The sequence below is a fragment of the Monodelphis domestica genome, chromosome 5 (assembly GCF_027887165.1).
Source record: "Monodelphis domestica isolate mMonDom1 chromosome 5, mMonDom1.pri, whole genome shotgun sequence".
Lineage (NCBI taxonomy): Eukaryota > Metazoa > Chordata > Mammalia > Didelphimorphia > Didelphidae > Monodelphis > Monodelphis domestica.
In genome coordinates, this window is record NC_077231.1 from 66,297,042 (window position 1) to 66,316,382 (window position 19,341).

At 33.5% G+C, this 19,341-nt stretch overlaps 1 protein-coding gene across 9 annotated transcripts in view; it reads left to right on the forward strand.

The window, feature by feature from the left end:
* Positions 1-19,341, forward strand: part of LRRIQ1 (leucine rich repeats and IQ motif containing 1) — a 295,150-nt gene that overhangs the window by 147,253 nt on the left and 128,556 nt on the right. For all 9 annotated transcript variants that reach the window (XM_056798583.1, XM_056798581.1, XM_056798584.1 and 6 more), the window contains 5 exons: positions 733-822; positions 1,537-1,658; positions 2,240-2,335; positions 2,641-2,723; positions 14,190-14,291. In XM_056798583.1, coding sequence (XP_056654561.1) covers positions 733-822; positions 1,537-1,658; positions 2,240-2,335; positions 2,641-2,723; positions 14,190-14,291 — 493 coding nt within the window. The remainder of the gene's footprint in view (positions 1-732; positions 823-1,536; positions 1,659-2,239; positions 2,336-2,640; positions 2,724-14,189; positions 14,292-19,341) is intronic.

Sequence of the window (19,341 nt, forward strand, 5' to 3'; positions counted from 1 at the left end):
GTAATTCTATAATAAATTATCCAATGCTAGGATAACCATCTATCTCAGGTTCTGCTTGAGATAGAATACAGTGTAGAAATATCTCACAAATGAGAGAAAGATGTTCTTTAGGAGGAAGGGACTTTGGAAGAAGGGCATAGGATTAAGATTAACACAAAGGAGAAAGAAGAGGCCTGGATAATAGGAATCATGTTACTAGTGGGGTCTTACTCATCACCACATAATACATTCTTTCATGTTTTCTGAGACATTAGGGTAAAAATATGAAAAATGGATAAGAGGATTTTCTCTCAAACCTAACTAAAAAGAGAATGGATTTTTTTTCCTTTCAGTTAAGACTGAGAGGAAAAAAAATGTTAGCTAAAATAGACCAATTATTATAAATTTAAGAGAAAATGCATAGTCATTTGGATATATTCTATGAATCAATTTGTGCATAATGAGTATTATTTCTAGTGCTTTTTGGAATTATAGCTGTCAAACATATGAAACACTGAATAGGAGTCAAAAGTCACATAACAATTTTTAAACAGTTATATTCAATAATCCATTATATCACAACATCTCGAAATTGTGCAGGACAAAAGTTTCCTGCGAGGAAAAACTGATGTATTAGGTGAAAATGTCTACAACATTTACAGCATATAAGACAGTTTAAAAGAAAATTTGTAGAAGTTATCTAAATGAAACTGATTTTATCAGTATACTTTGGGACATTTCTTATTCACACAGACTGCCTTAGAGAAAGAATGGCTCTCTTTGGATTCCACTGACTTCCCTTCCAAAACACAGGATCTCTCAATCGAGGTGCAGCAGCCAAAGGTAACATGTCATGGAAATTTCTTAGTCCTAGATCTTTGTTCTTTCCTTTAAGTTTCCAAGTAAGCTACACTTACTTGGGTGATTAATATTGCAATTTATTGACTTGAAAAACACAATTACTTTTAGAAGCCTCTGACTTCCTCCTCATCCCCAGATGTAATTTTTCAAGATGCTTTTTCTTTCATATGTTCTATTTTTTTCTTTATTTTGGACTTCTTTCAACACTTTACTTCACAGTAGCAAAAAAAATGATGGGCTTCAGCTGCATGTTTGGCAGTGGGCTAAGAATCACTAGTTGATACAGCACATTAAAAATACCGAATGGCTGTGGTAAGATGGTAACAGCTGAAGCTTTTCAATCAGAGGTCATTGAACTATAATATCTATTATTTATTTGATAAACTTTGAAGTTTTAGCTTTTTGGCATTTTTTTTTGCTTCTTTGTAATTATTCATCTTACTATATGCAAACTATTCCAAAAGATATACTCCTCCCCATAACAACAAAGGACATTTATGGGTACATTTCATAAATTTTCATTTCTAAAACATTTTGTCTTTATAATGAAGTATAAATTACTTCATAAACTTCATAAACAAATGTTTACTTGTATTTTCTGTGGCTTTGAGGTAGACAATTAATAGAAATTGATAAAAATTCTAAAAAATTCGAATAACAGTAAAATAATGGAGTATTTACATTTTTCTTTCTAAGTATTCGGGATATTTGTCTTCTGATGACACTTCACTTAATTTACCATGTCATCCAGATCAAGCTTGGCAATGTAATGAGAGAGGAAATCCATTCTCTCCTGAAGACTTTCAGTTTACTGACAGGTAAGTTAAATTAATATATTTGCATATGTCTGGGGAAATAGCTCATCACCTAAATAAATGAATAAACAGCATTCTTGAAGCACTAGTTATAATCTGGCAAAGAATGAGGATAGAGTTCTTTTTTTTTCCTATTATATGTATTTAAAAGAAGATTAAATAATTGGAAGTTTTCATTTGTTTAAAAAGAGGATAATTTTGTAGAGTTTTAAAAAGCAAGTTATAAAAGTTTAATTAGATTTTTAAAAATGAGTAAGTTCCACAGCTAGATTTCTGATGAAATTATTTTCATCTGGGAAACACTTAAATATAGTTCCCTAGGTATAGATAAGGATTAAAGGAGAATTTTGTCCCGTACTGCATTCCTCTGCAGAAAGGGATTGAAATATGCTTCAAGTAATTGAAATGTAAACATTTTAAATTGATGGCAGGCTTTTATTACTTTCTAAGATAAAGGCTTCTTCTGTTATTTAAAATAGATTTTATTTCCGAGTTTTACAGAGGATAAACAGTTTGTAGTTTTAAAAAGAATGAAATGCAATCTTACTTTAACTCAGTTGTTACTAGTTCTCTTCTTTTGCCAGATCAGAAAGTCAAAAATTGTCCACACCATCCGATTTGAAGAGTTATTTGAAAATGTCCCTAAGATCTAAAAAAGAAGAAAAAATTTCAGAAGAATGGTATGTTTTCTATATATTCTTTGTCTACATTGTTATAAATTATAAGACCAAGAAAATTTTGAAAGCAGATATTTTCTATTTCAATATTGATTTTGCTGAATTTATTTGACAGGTTAGACTAATTAAACCACAGTTCCACAAATATTTTGATTGAGTTTTTTCATTAATTTTAAATCTTTTAATTGAAAATTTTAATGGGATACAATAACTCTTAAATATGTAATATACAAACACGTATGTACATGAATATATACCTAATGTCTATTGAATGGTTGTTTTTAGCTGTTTTAATGTTGCCTTTTTAGGGGCTTTAAAGATATCTCTACTGCTCAGTTGATGCTAAAGAGAGCCCAGAAAATGAAATCTAAGAAAGCAAAGCATAAACTAGGTGGGTGATCAATTCAATATCTGTCTTTATTTAGTGTTGATGATAATGAGCTCTTTAAGGATTATCTACAAATGTGTTTCATAAAATATACCCCCTAATAGAAATGAGAGGTCAAAAATGATTATGCACAAGTTAATGACTCTAAAGAAGACAAAATATAAAAGTATTTTGAAAATGGTTGGGTTATAGTTTAAAGTTCTATGCTGTCTTAAATAGAAGTATTCCAAGCTGTGCAAAGATGAGCATTTATTTGTGTGTTATATTTTTTACCTCTTCATTTTTGTTGATTTCTGAAACTTTGAACTGATAATTTAAGCATTAAGTTGATTCCAAGAAGTTTTATTTCTTTTGACTTTGTTGATTCCTTCTTTAAAGACACTCAATGGAATGTGTGCAGGCATTATGCTTCTTAGACTCTTGTTTAATTTACAAGCTATTTATATAAATTTCCAAGTTTCCCCCATGGTAGTTTCAGAGATTTCATTGACACCTGTGGTATGAGTATAATCCAAGCTTTAGCACGTGGTTTTGTAGAGCTTGGAAAGCATCCAAATGTTCCATTCCTTTTGTCCGACTTGCTTGACCTGACCACTGTTCGTTGCCATCCTTTCTTCTCTGGTCACTTATCACTTTAGGGGATTTGTTGAATGTTCTCAGATAGTATACAGATATCATTGGTGGAAAGAGCAGGTTCCTATTTGATGTGTGTGTGTGTGTGTGTGTGTGTGTGTGTGTGTATACATAAACAGGTATTCCCTTCCACATTGCAATTTTCCCCATTGTGATTTTGATATATCGGGGGTAGGCATATGAAATTTAATTGGAATATGGGGGGGGGGGTTGTGGAAGCCACAGATGACACAAGAAGACCAGCAGATAACACAGAAAAAGTTTAGAAACTCAGAAATGCATAAAATATATAAAGGGAATATTGAATAATATCAACATATTTTAGCTTTCAGCATCATAAATATACATAATATCTTTTTTAAAATTAAAATAAGTAAAAGTTAAAACTTGCAAAAAGCACACAAAAGCCAGCAGGCAACAACACACAAAGTCTAGAAATGTAGGGATCGCTTAAAAAGTTTAGTAACTCATAAATACATTTAAGGTATAGTAAAAACCCCATGAAAGAAAAAAAAAAAAGACTTCTTCTCTGGTACTAAGGGAGGGCTGAAAATTTTTACACAGATTTTCCAAATCTCAGGCTTTGCTCCTAACCACCATGATATAGAAGGAATATAACTGTAAATTTTTTTCATTATGATTAGTTTTAAGGAGACTTTTCCAATTTGTTTGTTATTCATATTTGCCCTGTAAGTTCATGATCAAAATGTGCATAAGAGGATTACTGCAATACAGAGGTTGACATTTTTAGAACTTTTTTAGCTTCGTTAGCATAGAACTCTTATTGTAAAAAAAAAAAAGGCATAGTACACTTAAGTCTATGGATAAGGAGAAATTTAAAATCACAAAATAACCAGCGAGTTGAAGTAGCCCCCAAAATCATTTTATTTTCTTTTGACTTTTTATACCATGGTGTCTCTTTGCATTTTGTATAATTAGTAGATTTATTATCACCTCAGATTCAAAGATACAGCAAAGTTTTTATTTTCTAATATATGTAAACTAGTCATCTTAGGGTAATTGGAATGTTATCCATTGTTTTTCACATTTAAAATATTTGTTAATAACATTTTGAAATATCAATTTATTTGATGTAAATAAACATGGCATTTCTTATCATATTCAGAGCTTCTACCTTCTCATTTGAGCAAGCAGTGTCTATTAAGTCACCAAGAGTTCTATCACATGAATATCATCTGGCAAAATGGAAGTGAAGAAAGCTCATTCTCCAAGCCCATCAGTCTCTGAAACATCCACACAAAGAATATTAATATCTAATACATGTCTTTGGATTTCTTGATAGATAGTTCTCAGCAGCATTGTTATAACTTTCATCATTCATAAAATCTACATTCAGTACCATCTCTAAGAGTAGTAGAAGGCTAGGAATACCCCCTGCAAGTAAGTTCCAGGAGGAAGCAGTATGCCTCATTCATACAAGAGCTGACATTTTGACTACACAGTTCTTTTATGCAAAGCATAACAAACATTAGACCTAGTGCTTTTCTAAACTGAGACATAAAAATCCCAAGACAGTTGAGCTAGAAGGGACTTTAGAGATCATTTTGTCTAACCATGTTGTTTTACAGACAAGAAAACGGTTCCAGAGAGATGCTTAAGGTCATAAAACCAATCAGAGGTAGAAATATGATTTAAACTCAGATTCTTTATTTTCCATTATGTTATCTTAGGATATAATATAAGAAAGCCTCAGGTAGCACAAGAGGGAGAATGTTGACAAGGTTCTTAGCCCCATTATACTTACTATATAGGTTAAACATATGTGATAACAAGTATTAGTTCTATTTTGCTAAAGTTTACCAGTTTATGTCAATAATGTTTTGTGCTTGTATATTTTATAGAATTCTTTAACTTGACTATGTAAAAATATATTGTAATTTAATTTTTTTTTGCAAATGTATGTCATTGCAATTAGTTCTACTTATTTATATAGGAAAGCATCTATTTGTACACAACCCCTCCCTACCCCCGCCCCATTATAGGTTTGCAGAAACCAAAAGAATTATAAAAAATAAAATAAAATAAAGACTATAATGACCAGTCACAAGGGGGCATAGTAGGGTAACAAATGGATAAGTGCCCCAGATTTCTAAATTATAATTTCAATTTAAACCTTATAACATTATATATGTATATTGAAATATACATATATATATACACACTTGTGCATATATGTGCAGATCTGCTTAAAGACTGCTTACTAAAGCTTGGATTGTCAAGCATTAAGTGTTTTTAAGTGACATTTTTTATATTTAAGGACATAACATCTTTTAAGAGGTTTTCTGTGATTCCTGATGTAACTGTTTTTCTTCATTAGATTATAATATTATATTGCTCGTTCTCAGAAAATTTCCCCCAAATTAATTTAAACCCAGCTGTCAAATTAAAATGAGGGAGTTGGAGGAGAAATGTTGAGTTGTGAAATCATCTTTAATTAACACTGTTCCTCTAATTGGCATGCATTCAAATTTTGTGTGATGGAATCACTAAAAATAAAGTATAAAAAGGAAAATTTTACATATGTGCTCACTAATAAGAGATTTATTTTTCTCTAATTGACTGTATTATCTTTTTTTTTCTTTTCTGAGAATATTGAACATAGGAAAAAGTTTCAAGAAAGCCAATTAAACTCTCTGGCCCTCAGTTTCATCATCTCTAAAATTAGAGTGTTGGACTCTCAGGCTTCTTACAACTGCAATTTTATGATTTTTAAAACTTTTTTATGATTCTATGAAATATGAAAATCGCAACTGAACCTTATAAGAATCGCTACCTAAAGTCATTTTAAAAACATCATTTAAGAGTAAAGGTCCAATTATTTTCCAACTTCCTTTAAATTATAGTCCAAAGAAATTAAAGAAATTTTCAAATGGAATGTTTAATTATTGGTGATATGTGTGGTATGAATAAACATTTATTTTTCACCAGACTAGAAGCCTGATTGGAACATTTGAGGCCACCAGAGGGCAACATTATCCACTGTAGTCCCAGAGTGATTTGTCCCCTCTTCCTTAAGGGTCAACAGACTAGAAACATTCCTTTAGGCAAGGTCAGACGCTGTCCAAGAATTCAGATAAGGCTATGTGTCATCAAGGAGATGGAACATTGATTAAATGGATTAAGGCAGCCAAAAAGCAAATTTCACCATGAAATTTTAAAATTCACTTTAAAGCAAGTGACTATGTTCTAGTTTGTTTGATTTTTTTTCTTTTCAGTCTGCAGATTATTTTTTTAAACCCTTGCCTTCTCTCTTAGAATTGGTACTGTGTATTGGATCCAGAATCGGGGTCAATACTAGGCAGTGGGGGTTAAGTGACTTGCTCATGGTCACCCAGCTAGAAAGTATCTGAGACTTGATTTGAACTCAGGACTTCCTATCTCCAAGCCTGACTCTTTATCCACTGAGTCACTTGTCTATAGATTTTTATTAGGAAGCTTGCTTCAAGATGAGATTATATGTGTGTGTGTATATATATATACATATAGAGAGATAGATATATACATACATACATATATGATGGAAGGGCCAATTAATTTACTACATGCAATGAAAGGAAATAAAATAAATCAGTGAGTGGAGTGACACCAGTAAAAAAGGAAGATAGGGTAGTTTACCAACAAATAGGTCTAGGGTTGGCAATAATTAAGGGTGGGACTCAATTTGGATTGCATTGAAGGAGAGATAATGATGTCATTTTCTAAAGATGGATGATGAGATGAAACAGGAAAATTTAACAGGTAAATAAGCAATGATTGTGCCTTTATGTGGATTTATAGTATTATTGGTTAGCAAGTAATTTCTTTTTAAATTTTGCTTTATGTTATACATTTAAACACATTAGCCAACATGATCATTTCAATATACAAAAAAGAGGACTGTTTATAAAACTGAACTTCTGGTAAAAAAAAAATTTTTTAGTGCATTAAATGAAATGTAATAGTAACAAAATTACCTCTTTGGTTTCTGTGCCTCATTTTGCTTTCTTCATATTTTTAAAATGTTCATCAATATAACTTTTTTTTAACACCGCTGCCACTACTCCCAACTCCCTATCTCAACCAGCCCTCCCATATACCAAATAATAAGTCACATAAGACAAAATTCACACATTTACTGGGTCTGAAAAATGTCTCTCGTTCTGTATCTATAGTCCATCACCTCTTGCCCATGAGGTGGAAGCAAAATTTGTCATTAGTCTTACACAATCAAGTATTATTTATAGAATGAAGGCAATGGACACGAACCTTTACTACACAAACTCAGTTCAGTAGGTTATCTTTTTTTTTCTTTTCCGTTGCTTGGGTACAGAAGAGGAGTTTAACAGTTCATATTTAGTAATAGAAAGAAGAGGAAAGTATGGGGTCTCTGGTGTTCTCAGGAAGAGAAACAAACTAGTATCATCCAGAAAGCAACAATGAGGTTCAGCTGGCTCATGATTTATAGAAGGAGGAGGAGGAGGACAAGGAGAACGAATGCAACAACTAGGAGGAAAGAAGGAAGAAAAGAAAGTCCCTTGCCTAAAGGGAATGAATAGAAAGTTGTGAAAAGAATGATAAGAAGTTCAATCAATTGTGGATGAAGATAAATTTTGATGAGTCTGATAAAGGAGAAATGAACATTACCAGTGGGAATGATGTCCGTGATAGAACCATTTCTGTATAATAGCTGAGGTGAGGGACCCACTAAAAGGCAAACGAATAAAATACAAACATGCCGAGTGGCACATGGGGAAGTTCAAATGTCTCAAGTGGACGGTGGAAAACTAGATTTTTGAGGCCAGCCAAGAAAGGTGAGGCCTGAATGGGAGGGAGAAGTGGCCAGGAGACGAGTCACAAAGCCCAGGTGAAGCAGACCACATCCAGCAGAGACTAGGGAGGATGGATGATAGCAGGCAGCACAAGACCACGTGAGCAACAATGGAGTTGGAAGAAAAGATTGGACATTGCCCAGCTCCTAGTACACCATAAGCACTTCTTAAGTGTGTGTTGGATTGCTGTGGGAGTTCTCACTCTGTCACTCCTCAAGCAGGGTGACTTGTGGTGAACCACAGCCCCCTGACACTCAATCGCAATTACAGCTAGTAATAATAATAATAATAATAATAATGACACTTAGGAGGCAGCTGGCCACTGAGTCTGTAGTTCAAAACCCAAGTTCAAACCTGGCCTCAGGCACTTTTTAGCTGCCTCTGGGCAAGTCATTTAACCTCTGTTTGCCTTAATACACTGAAGAAAGAACTAACAAACTGCTCCAGAATCCTTGCCAAGAAGACCCCAGGGGCAAGTGGTTGCAAAGAGTAGGACACAGCTGAAAAACTATGACAACTCATAGGGTTGTTGCAAGGTGTTTAGAGACAGATTTTTATACCTTACAGTTTTATGTGCAAGTTATTACTATGAATCAAAAGTTATAATCAGTACTCCATAGGCAGAGAGGACAAGAGAGCAAGAGAGTAACTAGAATGGAGAGGGCAGAGACAAAAGGCAGTGATAAATAAAAGGCAAATTAAGCACGTGCCCCCCAAAAGTACTAAATTCCAGCATGATATCAAGGAGGGTATCTTGGTAGTTCTTGGTGTCAATTATGCTCTCAAAAATGATTTTTTAAAAAGTCATCAATGTGGGGCAGCGGAGTAGCTTAGTGGATTGAGAACCAGGCCTAGAGATGGAAGGTCCTAAATTCAAATTTGCCCTAAAATACTCCCTAGATGTGAGACCCTGGGAAGTCGCTTAACCCCCATTGCTTAATCCTTACCACTCTTCTTCTTTGAAACCAATACACAGTATTGATTATAAGATGGAAGATAAGGGTTAAAAAAGATATCAATAAACTAATAGATCAGATAATATCCATTAAATAGCTATTTTTAAAAGTAATTTAACAAAAAACAATAATCTGACTTTTTTTCATTAAGTTGAAAGATATGGCCAGGAATAGCCAGTTAATTAATTTTATGGTGATGCTTAATTGCTGTACAACTCTCACTGAATGTACATTAGTAGAAAGAGCTCTGAATTTGCACTCGAAAGACCTGGGTGCAAATTCTAGCTCCAAATCCTGTCTCTGCTACTTCCAGTTATCTCTATAGGCAGGCTGAACACCATTCCCACTTTATAGTTCAACAAAACTGACTGACTTTTTACTTGTTGTACGCAATATACCATCTCTCATCTCTATGCTTTTGCATAGACTGAGGGTCCTCACAACAACCCCTTCAGGAAGTCCTTGAATTCAAAACTGTTTTCACAGTAGTTCTGACACCTTAATATTCTAATATGGTGACTATTAATCTCTACAGAAATTCTTTGGGGTGGGGTGGAAATGTATGTCCTCAGTCATTCTTAAGAATGGAAAAGAATCCCGAGACAAAAGTTTAAGAACTTCTGCTCTATCCCTCTTCTGCCATTTACTTGCTGTGTTTCTAATCGATATCCCAAGCATTCATTGCATGCCTGCTGGGTGTCAGGTGCTGTGAGTACAAAGAGAAAAACAGGATAGTCCCTGCCCTCAAGGGGCTTACATTCTATTTGGGGAGGGAAACGTAGACAAAGTAAAAAGATGAAAAATAACTACAGAGTAACTTGGGAGCATTATTAATAAAGGACATCAGGAAGAGCTTCCTATTGTTGATGGTCCTTCCATTGTGCCCTGAAGGGAATTTGGGATTTCATGATAGTAGGGATAAAATGTATAGACTTAGGCTGTCATTATTACTTGGCTCTCCTAAGCTGAGAAGACCTCATTTATGTGGTGCTTTAAGGATTATAAAATGCTTTATGTATGATATCTCATTTGATGCTCACAACTGCTCAGGAAAACTGTTTCTATTGCTATTCCTCTTCTCCATCTAAGGAAATTGAGCCTTGAGGGGAGGTGAAGGGACTTGCTCAGGCTCACATAGTATAATATAGCACGTGAGGAATCACTGAAACTCTAGTTTTTCTGACTCCTCAATCCAGCGCTCTCTGCATTGGATGCCCTTGGATGATGTGAAGAGTTGGGACAGAATTCTGGGCATAGAGAAGAAAATCTGTGAAAAATCATGGAGATGTGAGGCACAATGTACTGCAGAGAAAAGCAAGGTGATCCATCCATCAGGCAAGACCATACAGTGTCTGAGATGGAGAAGGCAGGTGCAATCGCCCTGGAAAGCCAAGGTGCTCTGAATGCCAACCAGAGAAGTTTGTATTAAGCGGCAAAGCCATTTCACCAAGTTGTAGTTAGTGTAGAGTGTGGGAGACAGCGTCAGAAGACATGGTTTCAAACACCAGTTTTTGTGCTTACATGGACCTGTGACTTGTGGACAAGTGATTTTTGTCTTTACCCCTTCGTTTTCTCATCTGTCAAATGAGGGGGTTGAATGATATAATTTCTGAGGTGCCATCTTGTGTTAGATCTATGCTTCTACTTCCCTTGACCTCAGTTTCTGAAAAATAAGGGATTGGGCTAAATAATCCCTAAAAGTTGCTTATAGTTCTAAAGTTCCATGAGAAAACTTACTGTATTTCATAATGAAAATTAATGGGGAAATGGGACTCAATATACAAAATTTCTAATTTTAAAAACTTGGAAGCAATACATCTAGGAGAGGCATTATGGTTGAGTGGATTTGGAGTCAAAAGACTCAGGTTCAAATCCCATTTCTGCTATTTATTACCTGTGGACCCCAGGAAAATCATATCACCTTCCTAGTTCTCTTACCTCATCTATAAAATTAGGGGGTATGACTCAATGGCCTCTGAAATCCCTTCCAACTCTAACTGTGTAATTCTTTGATCCACTTTAATGAAATGAGAGGCATTTACATCTGATCTTGGAACCTCCAGTATTGATTTCCTTTAAGATGAAATGATAAACAAGGTTTGACAAAAAAAAGAGTAAATTGGAATAATGATAATGAAAAACAAAAATATAAGTATGTGGGGTTTCTAAGATTCTGTTTGATTTCTCTCCCAAAAAACCCCCAAAACTTAGAAAGACCATTTTCTAATTTTATCTCACCCCTCTCTCCAACAACAAAATCCCATTGTTTTTCTAACATAGTTGTAAATAATAGAAAAATATGTTGATTTTGAATGGTTTTTCTAAAAAAATTAAGTGTTTTATAAAGTGACAATAATTGATTTTTGTGTCACTCTTGAAAAAAAATATTATATTATTTGAAGCCAAAAGTAAAAATCTCAAAGAGTTACTCTTTAACTTTCTCCTCCTTATGACTTGCCTTAAGACATCTCTGCCTTTAAAAGCAGTTATTCCAGGACTATTGTGACATTTCTGCTTTTTTCTTTTCCTGTATAAATAAGATCATTTTTCCATGGCAATTATATTTTAATAAACAAAGCTATTGGAAAGGCCATGCACAATTCTAGATGGTAATTTAGTTGGCCACCATGAGACTGAATACCACTGTTTTTTTTTTCTTTTTGTGATACCTTAAAGTCTTTTGGAAATAACATCCACAATAACTATAGCTTTTATGAAAATATTTTCAAGTTTTATGGCTTCAAAGTTAAAAAGATCATAATTTTGATCTGGGTTAAATTTCAGTTTTTTAAGCTCCCAGGTTTTGAACTTCCAGTGGAAAACTCTACCTTAAAATTATAAATAACCTTTAATTATTTCATGAATAAGATCATTTTTTACTTCAGAATTCCTAAATTCTATGAAATATGTTGCCATTTACTGTAAAATTTCAAAAGACTCAGTACAAATTAAGGAAAGATTTCCTTTTTTGAAGATAATATATCTTAAAATTCATTTAAAATATATCTATTAATTGCCTATTTATGTACAACTTCATTACATCCCTGGCATTTTGTGATTCTTTAGTCATTATGGAGAATATACAAGGAGAAAATATGATTACTGACCTTAAAGTTCTTACAAGGTCCCTTGTAGGGGAGGGTGGGTAGGAGGGAAATGATGTCACATAAACATACTAAAAACAATATTAAATATAATTAAAACAAATTAAATCTAAATTATGAGAAACATGAAAAAGGTCATTGAGGTTCTTTAAATGGCTTTTTGGATTTAACGATTATAAATCCTATATTAAGATGTATAAAGAAATTTATACAGTTCTGGAAAGGAAGAGGGAATAGATCATGACTAGCAGACTTTGTATCAACTAGAATGAATTCAGAGAATTATCTTTATTCTTTTGTCTTTTGTATGATTAGTCTTTTTCAGTGCTTAAGCTTTCAGTAAATTGAGGTGATGTGATCAGAAACTGATAGTCATAGAATGATGGAGTTTAAAGGGACAAAACAACACTGGGAAGATGAAGTGACTTTCCAAGAACACACAGAAAGATAGAGGGCAGAGTCAAGATTTGAAGCAAGGTTTTGTTGACTCCCATTTCTTTTCCACTTGGAGAAAAAACCAAAGCAGCACTTTTTATAGCATATTACCTCTTATATTCTTAAGGATTGAAATGAAAATTTATATGTCAGGACCCAGATATCAAATAACATATAGTTGGAGCATTAAGGGAGCATCAGGTTGGCAAAAAAAAAAAGTTCTTTAAAAAATACTCCTGATTTCAAAATCTTCAAAATGAACAAATAAAAAAAAGTTCTTATAATTCTTTAAATTACCTCTAAATTCCAGGGTTTTTTAACACCATGATTTTAAATACTTATTATAGTTATTATATACATGGAATTTGAGTTACATTTTGCTTTCAGATATTTAATTACAGTTCCTACATGTTCTTACCAGACAATGCAGATATTAAATTTTTTAAAAAAACCTTTTGTACCCCAAATTATCACATTATTAACCAAGCTATTTGACTTCCTTACAATTTTCTTTAACATCTCATGATCTTCATCTTATCTAATATAAACTCCTCAACATTAGATTTTATAGCACCAATGAAAACATTATGACAGTGATTCCTGGAAACTGAACATTTTCCTCCATCATTCTTTTTCCTTAGTGTCAACCTTCACTTTATTTTATCTGTAATTGATTAACATAGACTTTCAGGAAAACAGAATATCAGAGTTAACCTGTGAATTTTATCCTCAAGAACAAAGCAGATGAGGGAAAAAACCAAATAAATATATTTCACCTCATTATAATATCAACTTTACCAAATCCACCGCCCCTCTTTTTAAAAATTTCTTATATCCCAGTGTATTTATCTTACCAAAAGACTTGGGTTTAAATTTGGCTCTGCCATTGACTAGCTACATGAACTTAGGCAAATCACAAGTCTTCTGACTTTCAATCTCATATTTAAAATAAGAGTTTGGGGCATTATCTCTAAGATTAATTCCAGCTCCAAAATCTATGATCCAGTTCCAATTCTGCTACCCCTAATCACATCAGGAAGCAGAAACAAAGAAAGAGCTACAGGATCATTCTAAAATAGATGACTAAATTAGTTAGGTAGAGTTTATATCTAATGCAAACACATTTACATTTTCTTCAATTTCACCAGAGCCATCAGAACTTTCAAAAGTGGAGACAAAAACACAATCCTAAAAAGAGAACCTTAGCATCAAAGAGAAGAAATACCTATAAATAAGAACAATATAGTCATTTTAGTCATTGGTTTACCTTGTATATTTTAAAATATCGATAGCTAATGATTATCAAAAATTAAAAGCATATCATAAAAAACTTATATGATTTGTTTCATTCCCTAATATACATATTTGAGAAGAAAAATATGAACCATTATTTTGTTCATATAAATGACTGGGGGAAGGATGCTGAATTTTTCAAATGACTATCAAGAAGAATCATTTCAGGGAATGATTGGGTCAGAAATGACCTTTGATTTTTAACTTCTTTTTGTCTAGACCCTGCTGTGCGCCTGGCATTGTTCAAAAATAATGGAAATAAACATCACGGTATGAAGGCCTCAAAGAAAGGACACCTTCCCAGACAAGAATGTTTTGAAGGTAGGAATTAGTCATATATATCAAGTAAGTTATGAACCTAAATATTAAAAATAGTTTAAAATAAACAAAAATTCTTAGTAAAGTTCTTAAAATGCATATAGTTAAGTATATATCAATTCAGAACTCAAAGTATAATTGAGTAAGTCATAAATAAGAATAAAAAAATTAACAAATGAATTGTCTCATATCAAAGTGTATTTTGTACTTGTAAGAAAATACTAGGACTATATATGAACTTACTTTTTAGTTACATCAATATATGTGAGTAATGTGTGTATTTACACTTATATGAAAACTTCATCCTAACACTGTGCAAAGAATTCTATTTTTTCTTTGTCTATTTTGGTGAAACTAACAAGCTAAAATGATTATATAAGTGTATTTCGCTTTACGTGAGGAATATTTTTAAGCATGTATTTAATTAAATACTTTGCACTGGGAGTTTAAGTCCTTTAGTGTATTTAAAAATATATACTTTCTTCTCTTTTACTGAAAAAATCTTCCTTTCTCCTCATCTTGTATTATTTAACAAAAGCACCCTGACCCAGAGTTGTTGTGAAGTTCCAATAAGATATTTGTAAAGTACTTAGCATAATGCCTGGCACATAGTAGGTGCTTTATAAATACTACTTATCATTATTGTTAATAATAAAATGTACATCAGAGTGTTCAGAATGAGACAGTGCTGATCTTTCTATTTGAAAAACAAAGATATTGATAGTATTGAACTGAAACTTTATTAATGTGACTAAAATAATAGTTAGATGTTTTAACAATACCTATGAAAATCCACCTTTTCATAATATTACCTATACCTTTTTAGATGAGTGAGGGAAATTAAAATAACCTAAAGTGTTTAGAACTTCAAGTTCAGTTTTATGTATTTTATGTGACCTATTAATAAACATTTGAACCTATTTTCTAAATCTTCACATTATTCCAAAAATTGAAGTCTAGTGCTAATATTTCTTATGTATCCATTTTTTAAAATGTTAATTTTTTGAAAGTTATAAAATTTTAGGCTACAGAAAAGCTTAAATGACTAAATAAAGGGGTCAAAGATGTTTAAATGTGAATTTTAAAAATTAATTTTTCTATGAGTCGAAGTTTGTTTTTTTAACAAGCCCTTTAAATACTTTTTCATCAAAAATAAGATGTGTAATTTTAAGCAAGCCTGATCTCCCTGCTGTATTCTCAGTACTATAGTTTTTCTTCTTTAAATGGGAGAGAGCGGAAATTCTAACTAAAATCAATAGCAACTCCACAGATGTTACCTGTTAAGCAGGAGGATTGTTACTTTAGAAAGGGGATGCCCTAGGAAGAGAGACAATTAGAGCATTTTTGCCCCATTAAACTGGAACATGTCTCAGTAGTGGATGGAAGAAAACTTTTCCAATATATGAAGTTTGGTTTGACTTTATCCAAGGGATGTGCAGATTTGTTACTAATTAGACCAGTAGACAGACATACACATCCATGTATATAGCCTTTAGAGTATTTATGTCTGTAAGAAAAGCACAAACATCTATGTGTGTGTATGTACATGACATCTATGTGTGTGTATGTACATGTATATGTATGGTAGGATTGGACAAAATAATGTTGTTTAAGGTGACCCATCTATGTATGGAAAATTTTCAGGCATGCTTCATTATATAAGTCAACATATTTGTACTTGTATTCTTTCCCCATGTGAAATGTGTTTGGTTTACTTTTTTTTTTCAACCTCAAGTGCATCTGGCATTTCACTAATTTCACAGAACAGCTTTTATGTACTTACCAAGTTTTCAAGAGACTAACAGACATTTGAAAAGAATGGGGGAAATAACTTTGCAAAAACAGTTGTATTTGGAGGGTTTTTATTGGAAAAATGTAAATTTAATTTAAAATTGGACATACCACCTGAAGAAGTGAGGAAGATTTGATTTAAAAGTAACACTTGTAACATCCATTTAGCCATATAACCACTAGGGATGGTAGTTCATAGAACAGTATGTGGAACAATATGTAGGCGCAATGGGAAACCAAAGATGGTTTGGCAGCATTAACTTATAATTTCCTTGGTTTTGTTTAAATTAAGCCATAGTATTATTCAAATGCTGTCTTTCATAATTTCCATTTGCTTTAAGATGATTCTGTGTGAAAAATAAAAAATTCATCTAGTTTCCAATATTTGACATTCTTGAATTTATGATTTTTCAAATATTTTCTATGATAATTGCTAGGACATGTTGAAATGCCATGATGTTTATTTAAGTCATGATTTACTAACTTTCCCTTATACCTGTGTGTTCAGGAAAAACCAAATAGTTTTAAAAAGAATTCTTTTTTTATCTTCATAGGTCTATGAAAAAGAAATTTGCTTATTTTGAGGGACAAACAATCATTGTGCCAATTAGTATATCTTTAGTTTTAGATTATGCTGATAAAAGTTGCCCCCAAACCAAACCTTTCCCTTTCCCCAGCTGAGTGATCTAAGAATGAATAATTATGCCTTTCTTGTGTTCTGTGTTCCTTAGAACATCACGCTACTAAGAGAGCATCATTGTTCTTCTCTTCTGCCCTCTTTATAAAATATTGACAAATGAAAGAACTGTGTCCAGATGTAGGACACATGGGGTAGTACCAAAGCTGATGAATTAAGATTGTGGTACTTCATTAGTACAAACATGTACCATTTGTCAAGGTCTGGCAGACAGGGCCTGGCTGCCAGGTGTAGACCTTTGACCAAAAGAAAGTTGAGTAACCTGCTGACCTACACCTGCCTCTTGGGGTAGACTCATGCTTGTGCCAAGCTTTGGAGAAGCTCTTCTTATAAAGAGAAGGCAGAGATAGTGAATCAGTATTCGCTTTTCTATTTTATCCCATAGTTCTTTTCTTGACCCAGCCTTTATTCCAACTTCTGATCCCAACACTAGATCATTTCTCTTATTTAGTTACCTCACTAGGTGGCACAATGGATAAAAAGCTAAGCCTGGAATCAGTTCAATTCTGACCTCAGATACTTACTACCTATATGATCTTGTTCATGTCACTTAACCTCTATTTTCCTTGGTTTTCTCCACTATAAAATGAGGATAATAACATCGACTTCCCAGAGTTGTAGTGAGCATTAAATAAGACAATATTTGTAAATCACCTAGCACAATGCCCGACACATACTGGGTGTTCTATAAATGCTAGCAAATAATGATTATCAGAGCAATAATAAAAATTTATTGGTCCCAATTTTGGCTGTCTTCTGAGCTTGCTTGCTTCTTATATTACCCTTGCACTGTGTTACCCTAGTTTAAGTTCCTGGTGGCAACTACAAGTCTTAGATTGTTGTACTTTTCTTGATCCAACTCAAATTCCCTTTCCTGTTTCTGATTTGATGCCATTTCTTAATGCTAATTATTTACATAAAAGTTTCTAATATAAAATTTGCCTCTTTTCCCTTTTGAAAAGAAAGGTAGCTTTTAAGATGATACTCTTGCCCTCATGAATCTTACCTTGTAGCAACAGTGTATATGCATATATAATAGTATACTTTAAATATATGTCGTGGGAGCCTCTGAGCAATGCTGAAATGGATGTTGCCAGCCTAGAAGCAGAGCATCCTTTGTGGTTGTTTTCTCTAAGAAGGGTCATTTGTAATGATGGAAAACCCAGAACTTGCCAGACTCCCTTGATGGCTGGTCAGGCTGGGAACTTACAGCTTGGCTCCCCTATACACTGACACAGAAGGGGAGAGAAGCTGAAGATGTGGCCAGGCTCCTGCTGCCATGTGTTAGCCACATCCATGGCTGAAGGGCAGGGAGAGAAATCACAGGAAGTCCCAGAGAAAGAGCTCCATTCCTCACATTCTGGAGCTGTGAATAAGAGAGCATTCATGAGGATTGTCTCTCTTTTTAGGCTTCTTCCTGGCTCCGTGGCCAATGCGGAGAATGCTTTGTCATTTCAGAGCTCTCCATGTTCAAGCTCTGAGCCAGGAATCTGTGGGACAGACGACAGATCTGTAGAGACATTTAGACACATATACTCACATATACAGAAAGAGAGTTGAGGATAGACTATGAAGGCATAGCTGTGTTTCAGGGCTAGTAGGAGATAATGGAAAAAGTAAAGAATGTTAGACTCATAGGCAGCTTCTTGACCTCCATGCATGTCTCAGAAAGAGGAAGAAGCAGCTATAGAGAGAGCCACCCCCTTCCCCCTCTCCCACTCCCAGGTGTTGTTGAGGGGAAAACAATGAAGTTTTACATGGTGGGTATCTTATACTCCCTTAATTTTGGCTCAGCATTTTCTTTTTCCCTTAAAGTTCTACTATGAACATTAAAGTTGATGTTGTGTTGCAGTTTTACAAAACTTGGGATTTTGTTGTGAACCTCCCAGTTGAGGACACCTTTTTTTCCTGATGCAGGTATAGACTTTCTCTGCAACTTAAAGTTTCCCGATGCCTTTAACATCCTAACTACTTATATGGAAAATATACCAGCTGTTGAAAGGAACAAAGGATTTCTGAGAATTCTTCTTTAGTCATTTGTTGTAGTTATAGGGGGTATTTTCAAGGCAAATAGCTCAATTTCTTTTTTTTTTTACCAATTACATGTAATAACAAATTTCCACACAAATTTTCCTAACTCATAGGACCGAATTTATTTCCTTCCCTCCAGTCCCTCTCCTGGTACTAACTTGTGATTCGATCTGGATTATGCATTTATTATCATACAAAAAATAGTTCCATGTTGTTCATTTTTGTAAATGAGTAATTTTACCAAACCAAAACTCCAAAATATAAACCCAAATAAACAATTGAAAAATTGTATACTTTCATATACATTCTGACTCCCAACAGTTCTTTCTCTTGGGGTGGATAACATCCTTTGTCATAAGTCCCTTAGAATTATCCTGGATCATTGTATTGCCAAAATAGCTAAGTCTATCAGACTTGATCATTACATGTTATTGCTATTACTGTGTACAATGTTCTCCTGGTTCTGCTCATTTCACTCTGCATCAGTTCACATAGGTCTTTCCAGCTCTTTCTGAAATCATTCTTTCATCATTC